Source organism: Ostrinia nubilalis, chromosome 1, assembly GCF_963855985.1.
Source record: "Ostrinia nubilalis chromosome 1, ilOstNubi1.1, whole genome shotgun sequence".
NCBI classification, from domain to species: domain Eukaryota; kingdom Metazoa; phylum Arthropoda; class Insecta; order Lepidoptera; family Crambidae; genus Ostrinia; species Ostrinia nubilalis.
The window spans coordinates 1917744-1936571 of NC_087088.1; the positions used below are offsets into that span (position 1 = coordinate 1917744).

At 36.5% G+C, this 18828-nt stretch overlaps 2 protein-coding genes across 2 annotated transcripts in view; both read left to right on the top strand.

Moving 5' to 3' along the window:
• Positions 1-18828, top strand: part of LOC135078003 (14 kDa phosphohistidine phosphatase-like) — a 516815-nt gene that overhangs the window by 267508 nt on the left and 230479 nt on the right. The gene's annotated exons all lie outside the window — the stretch shown is intronic.
• The window catches only part of LOC135076981 (uncharacterized), a 99420-nt gene that overhangs the window by 20601 nt on the left and 59991 nt on the right, over positions 1-18828 (top strand). The window contains exon 5 of the mRNA XM_063971516.1: positions 358-507. Within this exon, the coding sequence (XP_063827586.1) occupies positions 358-507 (150 nt within the window). The remainder of the gene's footprint in view (positions 1-357; positions 508-18828) is intronic.

Here is an 18828-nt window from a genome sequence, read left to right on the forward strand (position 1 = left end):
AGGAACAAGAAATAAAACCCTGATTTTGTCTTGATTGCAAATTGTGTTGCCAAAAACAAAATAATTAGGTAAAGGTTGTGATACGGCTGTGGGCTGATTTTCTTGCGCCACTTCTCATCATCAAGCTAATAAGGTCCTGAAGTGGAATGTAGGACAAATAATATTTGAGACGTATTAGTCCTCTGTAAAGCCCCACGATCCTGCGTATAGGGTACACATGCAGGCCGCCACCAACCGGCCATTGTGGAAATTATTGGGGGAGGCCTATGTTCAGCAGTTGACGTCCTATCGCTGAGATGACGATGATGATGAAAGAACCTACATACCATACTAACGAAATCACCTTAACTTTTCCAGAAGAAGAATGCGAAGGCCGCGAGAGCCCGGGCCCGAGTGGCAGCCGCGAGCTGCGCAGCGTCCGCGAGTTCCTGGAGACGCTGTCGGCGCAGCTGGCGGGAGGAGCGCTCGAGGGTACCCGGGTGGCGCCGCTCTACGACCACCCCGCCTGTAAGTACACTTTTTCTTTAATCCTTAGCTTAGCTCAGATTCTAGAGTCTACTCTAGAATCTAGACCAGAGTCTCTGGTCTAGAATCTAGACCATTTTTATTTTACCATTGTCAGGTAGTTGACACGGACAATGCAGTTAGTCTAAATAAGTAATTAAAGCTAAGGAAAGTCTTGTTTGGCTTTACTTAGTGACATAAATAGTAGAAATAAGACGACGAAAGATAATGTTCTTACCAGTAACTGTCGAGAAACTGCTTTTTGACATTGTTTTGATACTGTTTTCTTTTAATGGTAGGTAAATGAGTTTTTCCTCATCACGATTTTACGTGAAAGGTCTAGAGACGATCTATGGTGGAGCGAGCTTACCCAGTCTATTTATTTACTCATGCTCTCATAAGAAAGATTCACCAAACTGAATACACTCATGATTGGTGGTATGTTAGACCAGGAAATACAGATTTGGATATTTTTATACAAATTAATTTATACTGTGCATGTGAAACAGGAGTGGCTCTGTAGATAGCAATGTACTTGTAGATGAGAGCATGTTCGAGCGCAACCACGCGGCCCTGCGCGACACGCTCGCCTCGCTCGCTCGCGCGCTCCGCGACGCGCTCACACGTAAGCTAGGGGAGCTAGGTCGCATGCTGTGTGTAGCACATTGTACAACTAATAGTTTCTTGCACGATTGACGAGAGTGGCTGTAGTAGCAATATCCTTGTAGATGAAGCATGTTCGAGAGGCACCACGCATCCCTGCGTGACACGCGCGCTCCGCGACGCGCTCACACGTAAGCTAGGGGAGCTAGGAGCGCATGCTGTGTGTGGCATAATTATTAAATTAACAGAAGATTACTTGTTTCTTGCACGATTAACCAGAGTGACTGTAGTATAGCAATGTGCTTGTAGAAAAAAGCATGTTCAAGAGGTACCACGCATTCCTTCCTGCTCATACGAGCTAGAAGTGCTCGCCTCGCTCGCTCGCGCGCTTCGTGACGCGTTCACACGTAAGTTAGGCGAGCTAGGGACGCATGCTGTGTGTAGCACTGTGTTAATAAAATAGTAGCTAAGTTTGTTTTTTGCATGATTCATGTGATGATACCACACGGCGTGTTCGAGCTTCCAGTCAAGTGAGCATATGAAGCATGATGAGTGAGTGTTGCACCGCTGTAGTAGACATTTTATTTTTGTTGTGATTGATTAGATAGCGTCCTAAGCTATCTCTAGCTCGAGTGCTAAGCACACACGTACCTAAGTACGTGTGCTAGAAGAAGCTAGAGTCACAGATTTTTATGTACCCTTACTCGTGTGCTTTAAGATGCAAGTAAATAAAATAAGCTAGAGAAGGCTAAAGTCGCAAGCTGTGTTGCACCATTATTTTTATCTCTCTATTAAGGTTCACCAGTATTAGCAGCAGCTTAAAGTGTGTGTAATTGTGTGTTGTGCTTATTACAGCACGTTGTAAGTTACGTATTTTTAAGATATAACAAGTTTTCATTTTTTATTTTAGTGCTACAACCCCATAATTTACAATAATATGTTATTTTGTGTAAAATGATCTCAATTCAAAAACCCTACAGGAGGGAGATTTATAATGCTCTAAGTGTTCCTTACCAATTTTCATTCGCAAACTTCACTGCAGAAGCATTTTGCTATGAAAGATCTAAAGTACGTAACAACACGATTGGAAACAATCACGAACCACTAAACGGTTGACGTTAAATATTGCTCTAATTATAAAAAAACAATTAAATATTACAAAAATATAATAACAAACGTATACAGTGTGTGTCACGTAAATATGAAAATAGATGAAACTAGACCTATTTTTATCGACAAAAAAGAGATCAAAAAATTTTTGAGATTTTTTTTTAATTTTTTATCGAATTTTTTTCTTCCATTACCTATTGTAAAGAAAACGTAATAACTTTTAAAGTAAGCGGTATATCCTGATAAAATAAAAACAGTAATAATGCTAAATAACAGGCGATACTAAAAAAATACATAAAATACACAAAAAAGGCCAACAAATAATAAAAAATGATACTTTTTGAAAAAAATCTGCTTAAAAATTCGTGTTTTTTTGGTTATTTGATAAATTTCTCCAAAAAATGCCCCTATAACCGGTGGTTTTTATTACTTTGAATTATTCTCTATCGTATTACCTTCGTAAAACCAAAAATCGCATGTCCCTATCCCTATCACAACGTTTGCAATGATTGTTTGAACTAAGCCTCTCCGGGCGCGCCATTCAACGCTTCGTTAACAACGAAAATGAAAATGGCTCTAGATTTGTAATTTTGATAAAGACAAGTTAGATTTCAAATAAAAACAAAAGATTTCGAAGTAAAATAAGCATTTTAGTTAAAATTAAAATTGTCTCTACCTGTAGCGGAGAATAATGTTGTGGCAGGCCTTTGTTCAAACGATCATAGCAAATGTTGTGATAGGGATAGAGACATGCGATTTTTGGTTTTACAAAGATAATACGATAGAAAATAATACAAAGTAATAAAAACCACCTGTTATAGGGGCATTTTTTTGAGAAATTTATCAAATAACCAAAAAAATACGAATTTTTAAGCAGATTTTTTTCAAAAAGTCTCATTTTTTATTATTTGTTAGCATTTTCTGGGTATTTTATGTATTTTTTCAGTATCGCCTGTTATTTAGCATTATGACTGTTTTTATTTTATTAGGATATACCGCTTAGTTTAAAAGTTATTACGTTTTCTTTACAATAAGTAATTGGAAGAAAAAAAATTCTATAAAAAATTTAAAAAAAATCTCAAAAAAAATTTGACCTCTTTTTTGTCGATAAAAATAGGTCTAGTTTTATCTATTTTCATATGTACACTTTAACGTGACTCACACTGTATATTAGTTTAATATACAATAATCGCAGACTTCAGTGAAAACTTTCAATTGTTAGCCGAGTCATTAACAAATTCTTAACCAGAAGATGTGGAGATAAATTAACGGCTTGTTAGCAGTTAATTGACGTCATCAATCAAATCAGTCAGGACTGATTGTCTGATGATCTGTGAACAAGCTGTAACAAGCTGTTAAGACGTGCAGTTCGGCAATCAGCAGCTTGAGATGACAAACTGTTTTTCAGTTTGTTTTAAAATAGCTAAACGAATGACTTCGGTCGATGACTTTTTCAAATAAATGCTAGGGTTTCAAGCATTATTTTTTTAATGCTTTCAGCATTTAATTCAATTTTTACAAGTAAACGAACCATGTACCCAACCTTTAGAATATTTAGGGGAGACTGGGTACGGTTGAAACAATTTTGCTTTAATTGTCTATAATTTTGTTGTTTAATAACCAAGTGACGATTATGATACGTGAAATTGAAATTTGAAGTTTTAGCTATGATATGGCTGTATCATTATAGTTCCCGGGTTACTATTCATAGAAATATACGAAATTTAAAAAAAAAGAAATTTTGTTTCAACCGTCCCCATGCCAGGGGCGGTTGAAACAGCGATTGGAATCTGTTGAAATACATACAAATAATACAAAAAGTACTAATAAAACGTGTTTTATTTATCATTAATACTACGAATATTAAAATTATGGTACCACATGACGACATTAATCAGTCTAAGTATTTAATATTTCTAAAACATTAATTAGCCTTTGATAAGTAGTAAACATTTAAAAAAATAACAGAAATATGATTAACTAAACGATATTTCCAAACCTAATAAACATTAATAATAAAATAATATTAATATTCTGAATAAAGTTAACGAAAATCTTTTTTTGTTTTCAAACTATCCTTTTCCGCCACTTTCCGCAGTGAATCTCCAGCTTTTACCTCCTCTTATGCTTTACGAAGTCAATTTCCTCTCTGGAAATATTCCTTACCCAAACTCTCGGTATCTACAAAAAATAAACATTAATAAATTTTATGTTTCAACCGTACCCACAAAAAATGTTTCAACCGTCCCCAACCCCACTTTTGGTAAAATATACTTTATAGTTTCGACACTAATGATAACAAATTAAAAATAGTTACTGGACCTTATTCTACAAGCTTCATTTTAATCGCAAACGCACACTCGATACATTCACATAAAAAGAACAGGTAGTATAAGCGTTAATGTCTGAAGAAAAATACTTAGTTTTGGGTAGTAAAAAACAATATGGCGTTTTGCACACAACGTCAACGCGTTAGGAAGTTTTAGGCATTAAATTCGTGTTCGGACCTGTTGTCAGCTTCTTTTTCCCCTAGGACCCCTAACTCCTCGCGGAACCGTTTACGAGATATTTGCTCTGTTTCAACCGTCCTTTGTTTCAACCGTACCCAGTCTCCCCTACTTACAACTCGTGTAAACCAGTCCTGTAAACCCAAAAGCAATAGCTATTAAAATTGATATAAGTATGATTTAACACATACCTACTCCTCATTTCATACGGAAATCTGAAAAATCTGAAAAACTCAGTGTAAGGCTGGGTTACACCATCTTACTTTAACTTTGATAAACGTCAAAAATCTGTCAAACCCCATACATAAAACACAGGTTATCGATAAAGTTACGGTAAAAGTTAGGTGGTGCAACTCAGCCTTAGTTTAGTGTCCACATATTACCTACTTCTTATGAAGAAAATAGAAAAATAATACGATTCATACTTGTAATAAGTAGGTATTGAATAAGTAGTTGACCTTACAGCTAGAGAATAAAAATATCGTTTCTTTTTATAAAAACGTCATCCAAGGTATATTATTGACGAGGGTAAAAACATTTATTAGGTACACGCGCGTTACTGGTTTTATCTACCTAATGACGTGACGTCAGATGAGACGTCATCCGCAATTGTTTTTATATTTTTGCTAAAGATTTGAAATAGTCCAGTCAATGAATGCTTTAACGACGGTGTAGAGAGAAATCCCTGGAACACAATTTCTGACCTCGGGACTTTATTTAGACTAGTTAGGAGGTGAACATAGTAAAAATCCCCGCCCTTAGCCCTTGAGCCGGCGGGGAGAGGGGGGTTTAAAGGTGCCACTTTTCGGTTTTTCGCTTAATCCTCGGAAACTATGCGTCCTAGTGACATGGCTACTATGAACCAAAAAAAGCTTATTCAATTTGCTACAGGTGAGACATTCAAGTTTTTCTATATCTTGTATAGTTTTCGCGGCATCTGCTCTAGAAGGTCTGTAATATTAGAAATTTTAATTTTGTCTTACATGTTCCCATCAGGAGAAAATCGACTAAATCAACATTAAGCAAACATTATAGACATGCGGGAGCATGTTAAGCCTAGTTCCAGGGAGGGGACTGCATCGTGCGTATATTTAGACGAACTAATTGGAGCCACTTTTGACTCCTCATCACTCAAAAAGCACTGTGCATTAACACTTCAAATTTGGCTCATGTGTTGAGACTTGCAAGATAAACATCAGCTTCAAATTTCATAAATATACCTCAAGCGGTTATTTAGGTATTGACGTTCAAAAATCGACATTAAGGACACTAAAATTTATCTATCACCTGTGAAATGTTAAAATTTACTGGTTTTTTATTTGTTCCTTTGTATTTACACAACTACCTATCTGGATGCCAAATTTGAACCTTCAAGGTCATCTGGAAGTGGTTAGAATTTGGTCTTATAGGTCAGCCATGTAGATTTTTAAACGTCAATACCTAAAGAACCGTTTGAGGTATATTTATGAAATTTTAAGCTGATGTTTATCTTGCAAGTCTCAACACATGAGCCAAGTTTGAAGTGTTAATGCACAGTACTTTCTGAGTGATGAGGAGTCAAAAGTGGCTCCAATTGGTTCGTCTAAATATACGCACGGTGCAGTCCCCTCACTGGAACTAGGCTTAACATGCTCCCGCATGTCTAGAATATTAGCTCAATGTTGATTTAGTCGATTTTCTCCTGATGGAAACATGTAAGACAAAAATAAAATTTCCAATATTACAGACCTTCTAGAGCAGATGCCGCGAAAACTATACAAGATATAGAAAAACTTGACTATCTCACCTGTAGCAAATTGAATAAGCTTTTTTTGGTTCATAGTAGTCATGTCACTAGGACGCATAGTTTCCGAGGATTAAGCGAAAAACCGAAAATTGGTACCTTTAAACCCCCCTCTCCCCGCCGGCTCAAGGGCTAAGGGCGGGGACTTTTGCTATGTTCACCTCCTAACTAGTCTAAATAATTTCCCGAAGTCAAAAATTGTGTTCCACGGATTTCCATCTATAATGCTTTATTGACTGGACTAAAATCCTGAATGACATCACGCGACTTTACCTACACAACTTTATGATACTTGGGGCTAATATTGCGTAGGTACCCACTATGGTAGGATGACATGACATTTTGTACCCACTCTGCCATAAGGTCATCTTCTGAACTCTTACAACCGTAGAAACTTCCACTTGATCTATCAAATTAAGAAATTATAATAACTTTTCATATTTCTTTTGAGCTTAAGCCTAGGCGCAGACCACCGACTTTTAGTTGGCCGATAGTTGGCCCCGATTCTAATTTGTATGAAGATCCTGCCGATAACAAATCGGTGTAACGTGCGCACTTTCATACATCTCCATACTGATTAACAGACCGACACAACTATCGGCCAACTAAAAATCGGTGGTCTGCGCCTAGGCTAACTAAAGAAAACTTTTAATTTACCTTGACGATCGAAAATCACAAGTTATTCATGTACCTATTACCTATGTGATAAAACAGTAATAATAAATTATCAAATGCTGGATAGATTAGAATTTTAATTTCACAAGAAAGGTAACGAGTCCGTCATTGACCTAGTGTGAACTCGGCATAATCACAACCATAAGCTCTTGCAGTATAATTATAATGAATTTGCGATGTTTCCGAGCCGCTGCGCCTGCGCTGCTGTAGTGATGTCTGCTAGAAATATCGATAAAGATTTCTTACCAGTCACTATTTTAGTCGCATGACTATTAACCATACAATATTATGAAAAAAGCTTTCAGCTAACTTTTTTTCTATTGTAAACAACTTTGAAATCGTTGCTTGCCGAGTTTTATCGATTCAAAATGTTTTAGCACACAATACAAAAGGAGAACTTAATGCCATGTGACTTTCTCTTCCAGTAAACCTAGAGGTTGTTGGTATTGATGACTTGTTTTCTAAGGGAGGAAGCTTTAAACAACTAATGACAATTAACGTTCCGGACCTTTTGTCTTTATGACCCGGGTCTTTTAACAACGGAACAAGCACGTACAATTGATTTAAAAGTAAAAAAATCGACTATCGATAATGTCGAAGTTACATCACTACACCCGTCCGCGTGCCGGATCCGTCACGGTCCATCCGTTGCTTTTAGCATACGATTGAATTGCGAATTATAATTATAATTGATCGGTCGTTCACAGCAGCTCGTTGTTAAGAGCTGAGACGTCATTGTTGCGTCTTTTGGAATTACCACAAGGAATCATTAGGATCTTTTGTGATTAAAACAAAGGCTATCTCGTCAACCTGCCTGTTAAAGTGGTCATTAATATGAAAAATGTGCATTTGACACAAACAAACTGGCAGGATTAAATTAATAATACAATCCGTTCGTTCGTTCGTTCCTTTCAGCCGAAGGACGTCCACTGCTGGACAAAGGCCCAAGGATTTCCACAAAGACCGGTCCTGCGCCGCTCGCATCCAGGCACCTCCCGCGACCCTCACCAGATCGTCGGTCCACCTAGTGGAAATACAATTATATTATTGAAAAATAGAGTTCTTTGTACAGAGTAACACGTAAGTGTGTTGCATTGGCTATTGTAGGAATTAATGGTATTTTGTTGAGTTTTTGATTTTGGACAACTTTGTACTTTATATGACTTTGTGCTAACATAGTTGAGGACTCTGTCGGCTCATACAGGGTTCTTTTACATGCTCTTAAAGAGAAAATGATTAAAATAACAGCGATATCAACCGCCGATGGCTGTGGATAACCGATTTTCCATGGATTTTGCACCGCGCGTGTTGAACCATTAAAATATTCCAGCCGTGAAGGATGGCAGCCTATAAAAACCTACGAAACTAAAGCGTAACGCGAAGTGAAAGGGGTGACGTTATGATATTTTGAACTTGTAGAGATGCGTGAACTGTATAAAATGCAAAAATAAATAAATATATTCTCGGACATTTTACACTGTGAAATTCTAGTCCCAAACTAAGCTGAGCCATAGCTCTTTTACTAAACTATGATGGGTACCATTCAACGGAAATACACACTAATTATGTAAATATACGTTTTCTTTTTCAAAAATGATAAAACTGGGAAGCAAGCGTTTTCAACTTTAATAATTACCTAATCAATAATACAACCATTTTAAATGTAGAGCCGCCCCGCTTGCACGCAAAATTCGAGGCAGCGGCCTTAGACTCAAAGAAATCTACTTTTAAAATTGAACTTAGCTTTATTTTACGACTCTACACTTAACTAAAACTAGAGTTAAAAAAATTAATAAGAAACTAATACCAATAACACTATTATATGTATAACTGAAGACTTCAGTGAATCTACGTAGTTGTTTTTAACGTAACTACGCCTTAGTCTTATTTAATAGCTCTAACATCACCAACTTAAATGAGCTTAAAATCTAGTAAGTTATACGTTTCTAAACCTACTAAATTCTTCCTTCAATATTATGCCAATCACATACTTGACTTAATTTATACCGAGATTTAAGTGTAAAGTCTTGCATTGATAAGCCAGACAGGTGATCGCTTAACAAATTCTAAATAACATTATGTCTGACCTTTTAAATAGACATTAATCTACCTAGAACAACAAAAAACATGCTCGCCTCGTCAACCAACAAAATAATGAATTGATTAACCCAGAAAACGAAATTAATTTTTTTTTAACACATGTCTGCCAAACAACCTGCGACGAATAAATTAGCATCAATCGACCTCTAATAATATAAATGATAATATATTTATTTTCTCTCATGATTTATTGACTATAAATACACATTAAATAGTATATTTCCTTCAACAAATCGTCTTAGCGAAATCGCCCATAATGATTATTGGGTAATTATTTAATTTAAGTTGAAACTATTAGAGTACCTTGCGTGATGCGCAAGAGTTTTTGGGTCAAGTACAGTAGGTGCTGTGGACGTGAGAATGTGGTTACATAAGGTGTAAGAATATAAGTGAAAGATCACGTGTGCTGAGATTAAGAAATCTATATCTTTACTAATATTATAAACGCGAAGGTTTGCGAGGATCGATGGATATTCGACGATACGGATTTTGATGAAATTTTGAATAATGCCATAATTAATTTACCTTCCTACTTTTGATCGCCAATTGTCACTTAAATACATCGGTTTGTTACTGATGTAAGATAGTTTTAAAATACATATACTTCAGTAACTGACACAACTTCTACCAATTAAATGGGTGGATCGCATAAGTTTCTTCATTCAATACTCATATTAGGTGTTAAAAGATCTGAATGAAAACATACTACCCGTTGGCGCTAAGTTTGCCGGTCCGTGGAATGCGCGTCCCCTCCCCCAACCGCGATTAAACGCAATTACTTAGTGATTAAATGCAATTAATGTGTCTTATTTTACGCAAATACACAATTTTTATCAATAATGATAAATAAAAAATAAATATTTTAAATATAGTTTGTTAAATTTATAGACGCTTCCCTTCGAGTGATGTCATATCGCCAGCGGGAAACTTAAAGCGAACGGGTAGTAACTTAGATTAACCTATCTTGTTTTACATGTCTGCACTGACTGTTGAAGAAAATAATCTTGAGACCATCGCAAAAACTAGTGTCCGCTTTTTATCAGAATTACAAGTAAATGCGTGATCAAGGTAATCTCAGATCAATAGTGTATTACCTACTTATCATCACTAGTCCAGTCAATGAATGCTTTAACGACGGTGTAGAGAGAAATCCGTGGAACACAATTTCTGACCTCGGGACTTTATTTAGACTAGTTAGGAGGTGAACATAGCAAAAGTCCCCGGCCTTAGCCCTTAAGCCGGCGGGGAGAGGGGGGTTTAAAGGTACCACTTTTCGGTTTTTCGCTTAATCCTCGGAAACTATGCGTCCTAGTGACATGACGACTAAGAACCAAAAAAAGCTTATTCAATTTGCTACAGGTGAGATAATCAAGTTTTTCTATATCTTGTATAGTTTTCGCGGCATCTGCTCTAGAAGGTCTGTAATATTGGAAATTTTATTTTTGTCTTACATGTTCCCATCAGGAGAAAATCGACTAAATCAACATTGAGCTAATATTCTAGACATCCGGGAGCATGTTAAGCCTAGTTCCAGGGAGGGGACTGCACCGTGCGTATATTTAGACGAACCACTTGGAGCCACTTTTGACTCCTCATCACTCAAAAAGTACTGTGCATTAACACTTCAAATTTGGCTCATATGTTGAGACTTGCAAGATAAACATCAGCTTCAAATTTCATAAATATACCTCAAGCGGTTATTTAGGTATTGACGTTCAAAAATCGACATTAAGGACACTAAAATTTATCTATCACCTGTGAAATGTTAAAATTTACTGGTTTTTTATTTGTTCCTTTGTATTTACACAACTACCTATCTGGATGCCAAATTTGAACCTTCAAGGTCATCTGGAAGTGGTTAGAATTTGGTCTTATAGGTCAGCCATGTAGATTTTTAAACGTCAATACCTAAAGAACCGTTTGAGGTATATTTATGAAATTTTAAGCTGATGTTTATCTTGCAAGTCTCAACACATGAGCCAAGTTTGAAGTGTTAATGCACAGTACTTTCTGAGTGATGAGGAGTCAAAAGTGGCTCCAATTGGTTCGTCTAAATATACGCACGGTGCAGTCCCCTCACTGGAACTAGGCTTAACATGCTCCCGCATGTCTAGAATATTAGCTCAATGTTGATTTAGTCGATTTTCTCCTGATGGAAACATGTAAGACAAAAATAAAATTTCCAATATTACAGACCTTCTAGAGCAGATGCCGCGAAAACTATACAAGATATAGAAAAACTTGACTATCTCACCTGTAGCAAATTGAATAAGCTTTTTTTGGTTCATAGTAGTCATGTCACTAGGACGCATAGTTTCCGAGGATTAAGCGAAAAACCGAAAATTGGTACCTTTAAACCCCCCTCTCCCCGCCGGCTCAAGGGCTAAGGGCGGGGACTTTTGCTATGTTCACCTCCTAACTAGTCTAAATAATTTCCCGAAGTCAAAAATTGTGTTCCACGGATTTCCATCTATAATGCTTTATTGACTGGACTAAAATCCTGAATGACATCACGCGACTTTACCTACACAACTTTATGATACTTGGGGCTAATATTGCGTAGGTACCCACTATGGTAGGATGACATGACATTTTGTACCCACTCTGCCATAAGGTCATCTTCTGAACTCTTACAACCGTAGAAACTTCCACTTGATCTATCAAATTAAGAAATTATAATAACTTTTCATATTTCTTTTGAGCTTAAGCCTAGGCGCAGACCACCGACTTTTAGTTGGCCGATAGTTGGCCCCGATTCTAATTTGTATGAAGATCCTGCCGATAACAAATCGGTGTAACGTGCGCACTTTCATACATCTCCATACTGATTAACAGACCGACACAACTATCGGCCAACTAAAAATCGGTGGTCTGCGCCTAGGCTAACTAAAGAAAACTTTTAATTTACCTTGACGATCGAAAATCACAAGTTATTCATGTACCTATTACCTATGTGATAAAACAGTAATAATAAATTATCAAATGCTGGATAGATTAGAATTTTAATTTCACAAGAAAGGTAACGAGTCCGTCATTGACCTAGTGTGAACTCGGCATAATCACAACCATAAGCTCTTGCAGTATAATTATAATGAATTTGCGATGTTTCCGAGCCGCTGCGCCTGCGCTGCTGTAGTGATGTCTGCTAGAAATATCGATAAAGATTTCTTACCAGTCACTATTTTAGTCGCATGACTATTAACCATACAATATTATGAAAAAAGCTTTCAGCTAACTTTTTTTCTATTGTAAACAACTTTGAAATCGTTGCTTGCCGAGTTTTATCGATTCAAAATGTTTTAGCACACAATACAAAAGGAGAACTTAATGCCATGTGACTTTCTCTTCCAGTAAACCTAGAGGTTGTTGGTATTGATGACTTGTTTTCTAAGGGAGGAAGCTTTAAACAACTAATGACAATTAACGTTCCGGACCTTTTGTCTTTATGACCCGGGTCTTTTAACAACGGAACAAGCACGTACAATTGATTTAAAAGTAAAAAAATCGACTATCGATAATGTCGAAGTTACATCACTACACCCGTCCGCGTGCCGGATCCGTCACGGTCCATCCGTTGCTTTTAGCATACGATTGAATTGCGAATTATAATTATAATTGATCGGTCGTTCACAGCAGCTCGTTGTTAAGAGCTGAGACGTCATTGTTGCGTCTTTTGGAATTACCACAAGGAATCATTAGGATCTTTTGTGATTAAAACAAAGGCTATCTCGTCAACCTGCCTGTTAAAGTGGTCATTAATATGAAAAATGTGCATTTGACACAAACAAACTGGCAGGATTAAATTAATAATACAATCCGTTCGTTCGTTCGTTCCTTTCAGCCGAAGGACGTCCACTGCTGGACAAAGGCCCAAGGATTTCCACAAAGACCGGTCCTGCGCCGCTCGCATCCAGGCACCTCCCGCGACCCTCACCAGATCGTCGGTCCACCTAGTGGAAATACAATTATATTATTGAAAAATAGAGTTCTTTGTACAGAGTAACACGTAAGTGTGTTGCATTGGCTATTGTAGGAATTAATGGTATTTTGTTGAGTTTTTGATTTTGGACAACTTTGTACTTTATATGACTTTGTGCTAACATAGTTGAGGACTCTGTCGGCTCATACAGGGTTCTTTTACATGCTCTTAAAGAGAAAATGATTAAAATAACAGCGATATCAACCGCCGATGGCTGTGGATAACCGATTTTCCATGGATTTTGCACCGCGCGTGTTGAACCATTAAAATATTCCAGCCGTGAAGGATGGCAGCCTATAAAAACCTACGAAACTAAAGCGTAACGCGAAGTGAAAGGGGTGACGTTATGATATTTTGAACTTGTAGAGATGCGTGAACTGTATAAAATGCAAAAATAAATAAATATATTCTCGGACATTTTACACTGTGAAATTCTAGTCCCAAACTAAGCTGAGCCATAGCTCTTTTACTAAACTATGATGGGTACCATTCAACGGAAATACACACTAATTATGTAAATATACGTTTTCTTTTTCAAAAATGATAAAACTGGGAAGCAAGCGTTTTCAACTTTAATAATTACCTAATCAATAATACAACCATTTTAAATGTAGAGCCGCCCCGCTTGCACGCAAAATTCGAGGCAGCGGCCTTAGACTCAAAGAAATCTACTTTTAAAATTGAACTTAGCTTTATTTTACGACTCTACACTTAACTAAAACTAGAGTTAAAAAAATTAATAAGAAACTAATACCAATAACACTATTATATGTATAACTGAAGACTTCAGTGAATCTACGTAGTTGTTTTTAACGTAACTACGCCTTAGTCTTATTTAATAGCTCTAACATCACCAACTTAAATGAGCTTAAAATCTAGTAAGTTATACGTTTCTAAACCTACTAAATTCTTCCTTCAATATTATGCCAATCACATACTTGACTTAATTTATACCGAGATTTAAGTGTAAAGTCTTGCATTGATAAGCCAGACAGGTGATCGCTTAACAAATTCTAAATAACATTATGTCTGACCTTTTAAATAGACATTAATCTACCTAGAACAACAAAAAACATGCTCGCCTCGTCAACCAACAAAATAATGAATTGATTAACCCAGAAAACGAAATTAAATTTTTTTTAACACATGTCTGCCAAACAACCTGCGACGAATAAATTAGCATCAATCGACCTCTAATAATATAAATGATAATATATTTATTTTCTCTCATGATTTATTGACTATAAATACACATTAAATAGTATATTTCCTTCAACAAATCGTCTTAGCGAAATCGCCCATAATGATTATTGGGTAATTATTTAATTTAAGTTGAAACTATTAGAGTACCTTGCGTGATGCGCAAGAGTTTTTGGGTCAAGTACAGTAGGTGCTGTGGACGTGAGAATGTGGTTACATAAGGTGTAAGAATATAAGTGAAAGATCACGTGTGCTGAGATTAAGAAATCTATATCTTTACTAATATTATAAACGCGAAGGTTTGCGAGGATCGATGGATATTCGACGATACGGATTTTGATGAAATTTTGAATAATGCCATAATTAATTTACCTTCCTACTTTTGATCGCCAATTGTCACTTAAATACATCGGTTTGTTACTGATGTAAGATAGTTTTAAAATACATATACTTCAGTAACTGACACAACTTCTACCAATTAAATGGGTGGATCGCATAAGTTTCTTCATTCAATACTCATATTAGGTGTTAAAAGATCTGAATGAAAACATACTACCCGTTGGCGCTAAGTTTGCCGGTCCGTGGAATGCGCGTCCCCTCCCCCAACCGCGATTAAACGCAATTACTTAGTGATTAAATGCAATTAATGTGTCTTATTTTACGCAAATACACAATTTTTATCAATAATGATAAATAAAAAATAAATATTTTAAATATAGTTTGTTAAATTTATAGACGCTTCCCTTCGAGTGATGTCATATCGCCAGCGGGAAACTTAAAGCGAACGGGTAGTAACTTAGATTAACCTATCTTGTTTTACATGTCTGCACTGACTGTTGAAGAAAATAATCTTGAGACCATCGCAAAAACTAGTGTCCGCTTTTTATCAGAATTACAAGTAAATGCGTGATCAAGGTAATCTCAGATCAATAGTGTATTACCTACTTATCATCACTAGTCCAGTCAATGAATGCTTTAACGACGGTGTAGAGAGAAATCCGTGGAACACAATTTCTGACCTCGGGACTTTATTTAGACTAGTTAGGAGGTGAACATAGCAAAAGTCCCCGGCCTTAGCCCTTAAGCCGGCGGGGAGAGGGGGGTTTAAAGGTACCACTTTTCGGTTTTTCGCTTAATCCTCGGAAACTATGCGTCCTAGTGACATGACGACTAAGAACCAAAAAAAGCTTATTCAATTTGCTACAGGTGAGATAATCAAGTTTTTCTATATCTTGTATAGTTTTCGCGGCATCTGCTCTAGAAGGTCTGTAATATTGGAAATTTTATTTTTGTCTTACATGTTCCCATCAGGAGAAAATCGACTAAATCAACATTGAGCTAATATTCTAGACATCCGGGAGCATGTTAAGCCTAGTTCCAGGGAGGGGACTGCACCGTGCGTATATTTAGACGAACCACTTGGAGCCACTTTTGACTCCTCATCACTCAAAAAGTACTGTGCATTAACACTTCAAATTTGGCTCATATGTTGAGACTTGCAAGATAAACATCAGCTTCAAATTTCATAAATATAGCTCAAACGGTTATTTAGGTATTGACGTTCAAAAATCGACATTTAGGGCACTAAAATCTATCTATCACCTGTGAAATATTCAAATTTACTGATTTTTTATTTGTTCCTTTGTATTTACACAACTACCTATCTGGATTCCAAATTTGAACCTTCAAGGTCATCTGGAAGTGGTTAGAATTTGGTCTTATAGGTCAGCCATGTAGATTTTTGGACGTCAATACCTAAAGAACCGTTTTAGGTATGTTTATGAAATTTGAGGCTGATGTTTATCTTGCAAGTCTTAACAGATGAGCCAAATTTGAAGTGTTAATGCACAGTACTTTTTGAGTGATGAGGAGTCAAAAGTGGCTCCAAGTGGTTCGTCTAAATATACGCACGGTGCAGTCCCCTCCCTGGAACTAGGCTTAACATGCTCCCGCATGTCTAGAATATTAGCTCAATGTTGATTTAGTCGATTTTCTCCTGATGGGAACATGTAAGACAAAAATAAAATTTCCAATATTACAGACCTTCTAGAGCAGATGCCACGAAAACTATACAAGATATAGAAAAACTTGATTATCTCACCTGTAGCAAATTGAATAAGCTTTTTTTGGTTCTTAGTCGTCATGTCACTAGGACGCATAGTTTCCGAGGATTAAGCGAAGAACCGAAAAGTGGTACCTTTGAACCCCCCTCTCTCCGGCGGCTCAAGGGCTAAGGGCGGGGACTTTTGCTATGTTCACCTCCTAACTAGTCTAAATAAAGTCCCAAAGTCAAAAATTGTGTTCCACGGATTTCCATCTATAATGCTTTATTGACTGGACTACACGCAATCCTATCAAGTTATAAAACTTAGGTAGACTCTAATTAAGATTCTAGATTCTGCCATTGATCTTCTTGTAAATACAAGGCAGGTGTCTTGACAATCTTGTCTTACAAAAAAAAACACAGTAAATGATTCTAGGATTCATGTTATATTTGTATAAAGTACTAGCGGCCGCCCGCGACTTCGTACGCGTGGATCCCGTTTTATCCCCTTTAAATTTTTCCTGAATTTTCTTTACTATAAACCTCACGGAGCCCGAGACCTTTCCAACGAATGCAAAACCGTGGAAATCGGTTCGTGCGTTCTGGAGTTATAGCGTCAGGGAGGAAAACCCGACTTATTTTTATATAGTAGACTAGCGGCCGCCCGCGACTTCGTACGCGTGGATCCTGTTTTACCCCCTTTTCCCGAATTTTCTTTGCTATAAACCTCACGGAGCCCGAGACCTTTCCAACGAATGCAAAACCGTGGAAATCGGTTCGTGCGTTCTGGAGTTATAGCGTCAGGGAGGAAAACCCGACTTATTTTTATATAGTAGATAAACCGAGTGTTTTATGTATTTATTTAATTAATTATTTTTTAATTTTCATAATAAATTGGTATTCTAAAAAAAGGGAATTTTATAAACTAATCGTTAACGTGCATTTAACGTGTATTTTCCATTTAAATAGTTTTAGATTATTTCACCTCGCTATCGTTGCCTCTTTCCTAAATATTTTATTATTGGCAATGACGTAAGAACTGTATAACTATACATTTCGTTACAGCCGTAAGACATGCAATATGTTGCATACTATTAGTTAAGAAGCGAAATATAAATAATAAATTATCATAATTATGCCAACTCAAGCGAGGAGTGATACTATCGGTTCGCGATGCTCCAATGGATTTGCAATTTATATTAGTGTTATTCACTTCTAAGTTTAAATAACAAATGTTAATTTTATATTTGTTTAATTTAAAACAGGATACAGAACTTATTATTAGTTAATAATTGAACCCAAAGTGAAAAGTCTCTAGCTTGACAAAAACGATATTGTCGATATTATAAATAATAATCAATCTAAGTAAGTGCAGAAAGTAAAATAGGTACGTTACGTGACATGTACGAGTATGACCGTTTTTGGAGCGAAACGGATTTTAATAAAATACACGACTTTTTATAACTTAACCGTTAATTTTAAACATAATAAGCAATATTTGGGACTATAAATAAGTTCGTTCGTTCGTTCGTTTCAGCCAAATGACGTCCACTGCTGGACAAATAAGTATCAGGTGGTTTTACAGCTGAAAAAGAGAGGTAGATCGCCTTAAAAAGAGCTTAAATACAAAAATAGCTTATTTTACTCATCATAGTTTCTGAACATAATAATACCATGGAGCTTATCTTAGTATCAAGTGACATAGGATATTTTACGGTGCCCTTTCGTACTAATAGTGTGCGAAATAGCCTTGCCTTAAAAAAGGTGTCGGTCGTAGAGCGCGATAGGTGGGTAGTTGCAAAGTCACCGGGTGACCCGGACTATAAAACCTGGAATGCCCGGCCGGCTCGCTCCCAGGACGGTCAGGGTTATGGTTAGTAGGGCTGGCACACTTAAAACTATTATTTTCACCAAGTGCTTATAGCACACGATATAACGTATTAACATTATTAATTGGTTTATGTGTTTTCTTACTGCATCTAAGTTAAATTATATTGTAACTGTATGTTTCCCAAAAATAAATAAATATTTTTTTACGAAGATACCATGCACACGATTTACAAAATTGAGGTTAAGGAAGCCATGATGTAGCCTGTATTTTAATTCTGGAGTATATTTTATTCCCATCTGTCTCATCTCATAATATTCATATTATTTAATATAACCACATTACGTTAATTACTAAGTAATTATTGCTACAGCTATCTTACACCCCGTACCAAATTAAAAAATTCTGGAATTTGTACCAATGATTAGAGCAATGATGTGAAATTATGTGTCTGCAAACATATTAAGTAATGTCTAATATGCATTTACGTAAGCA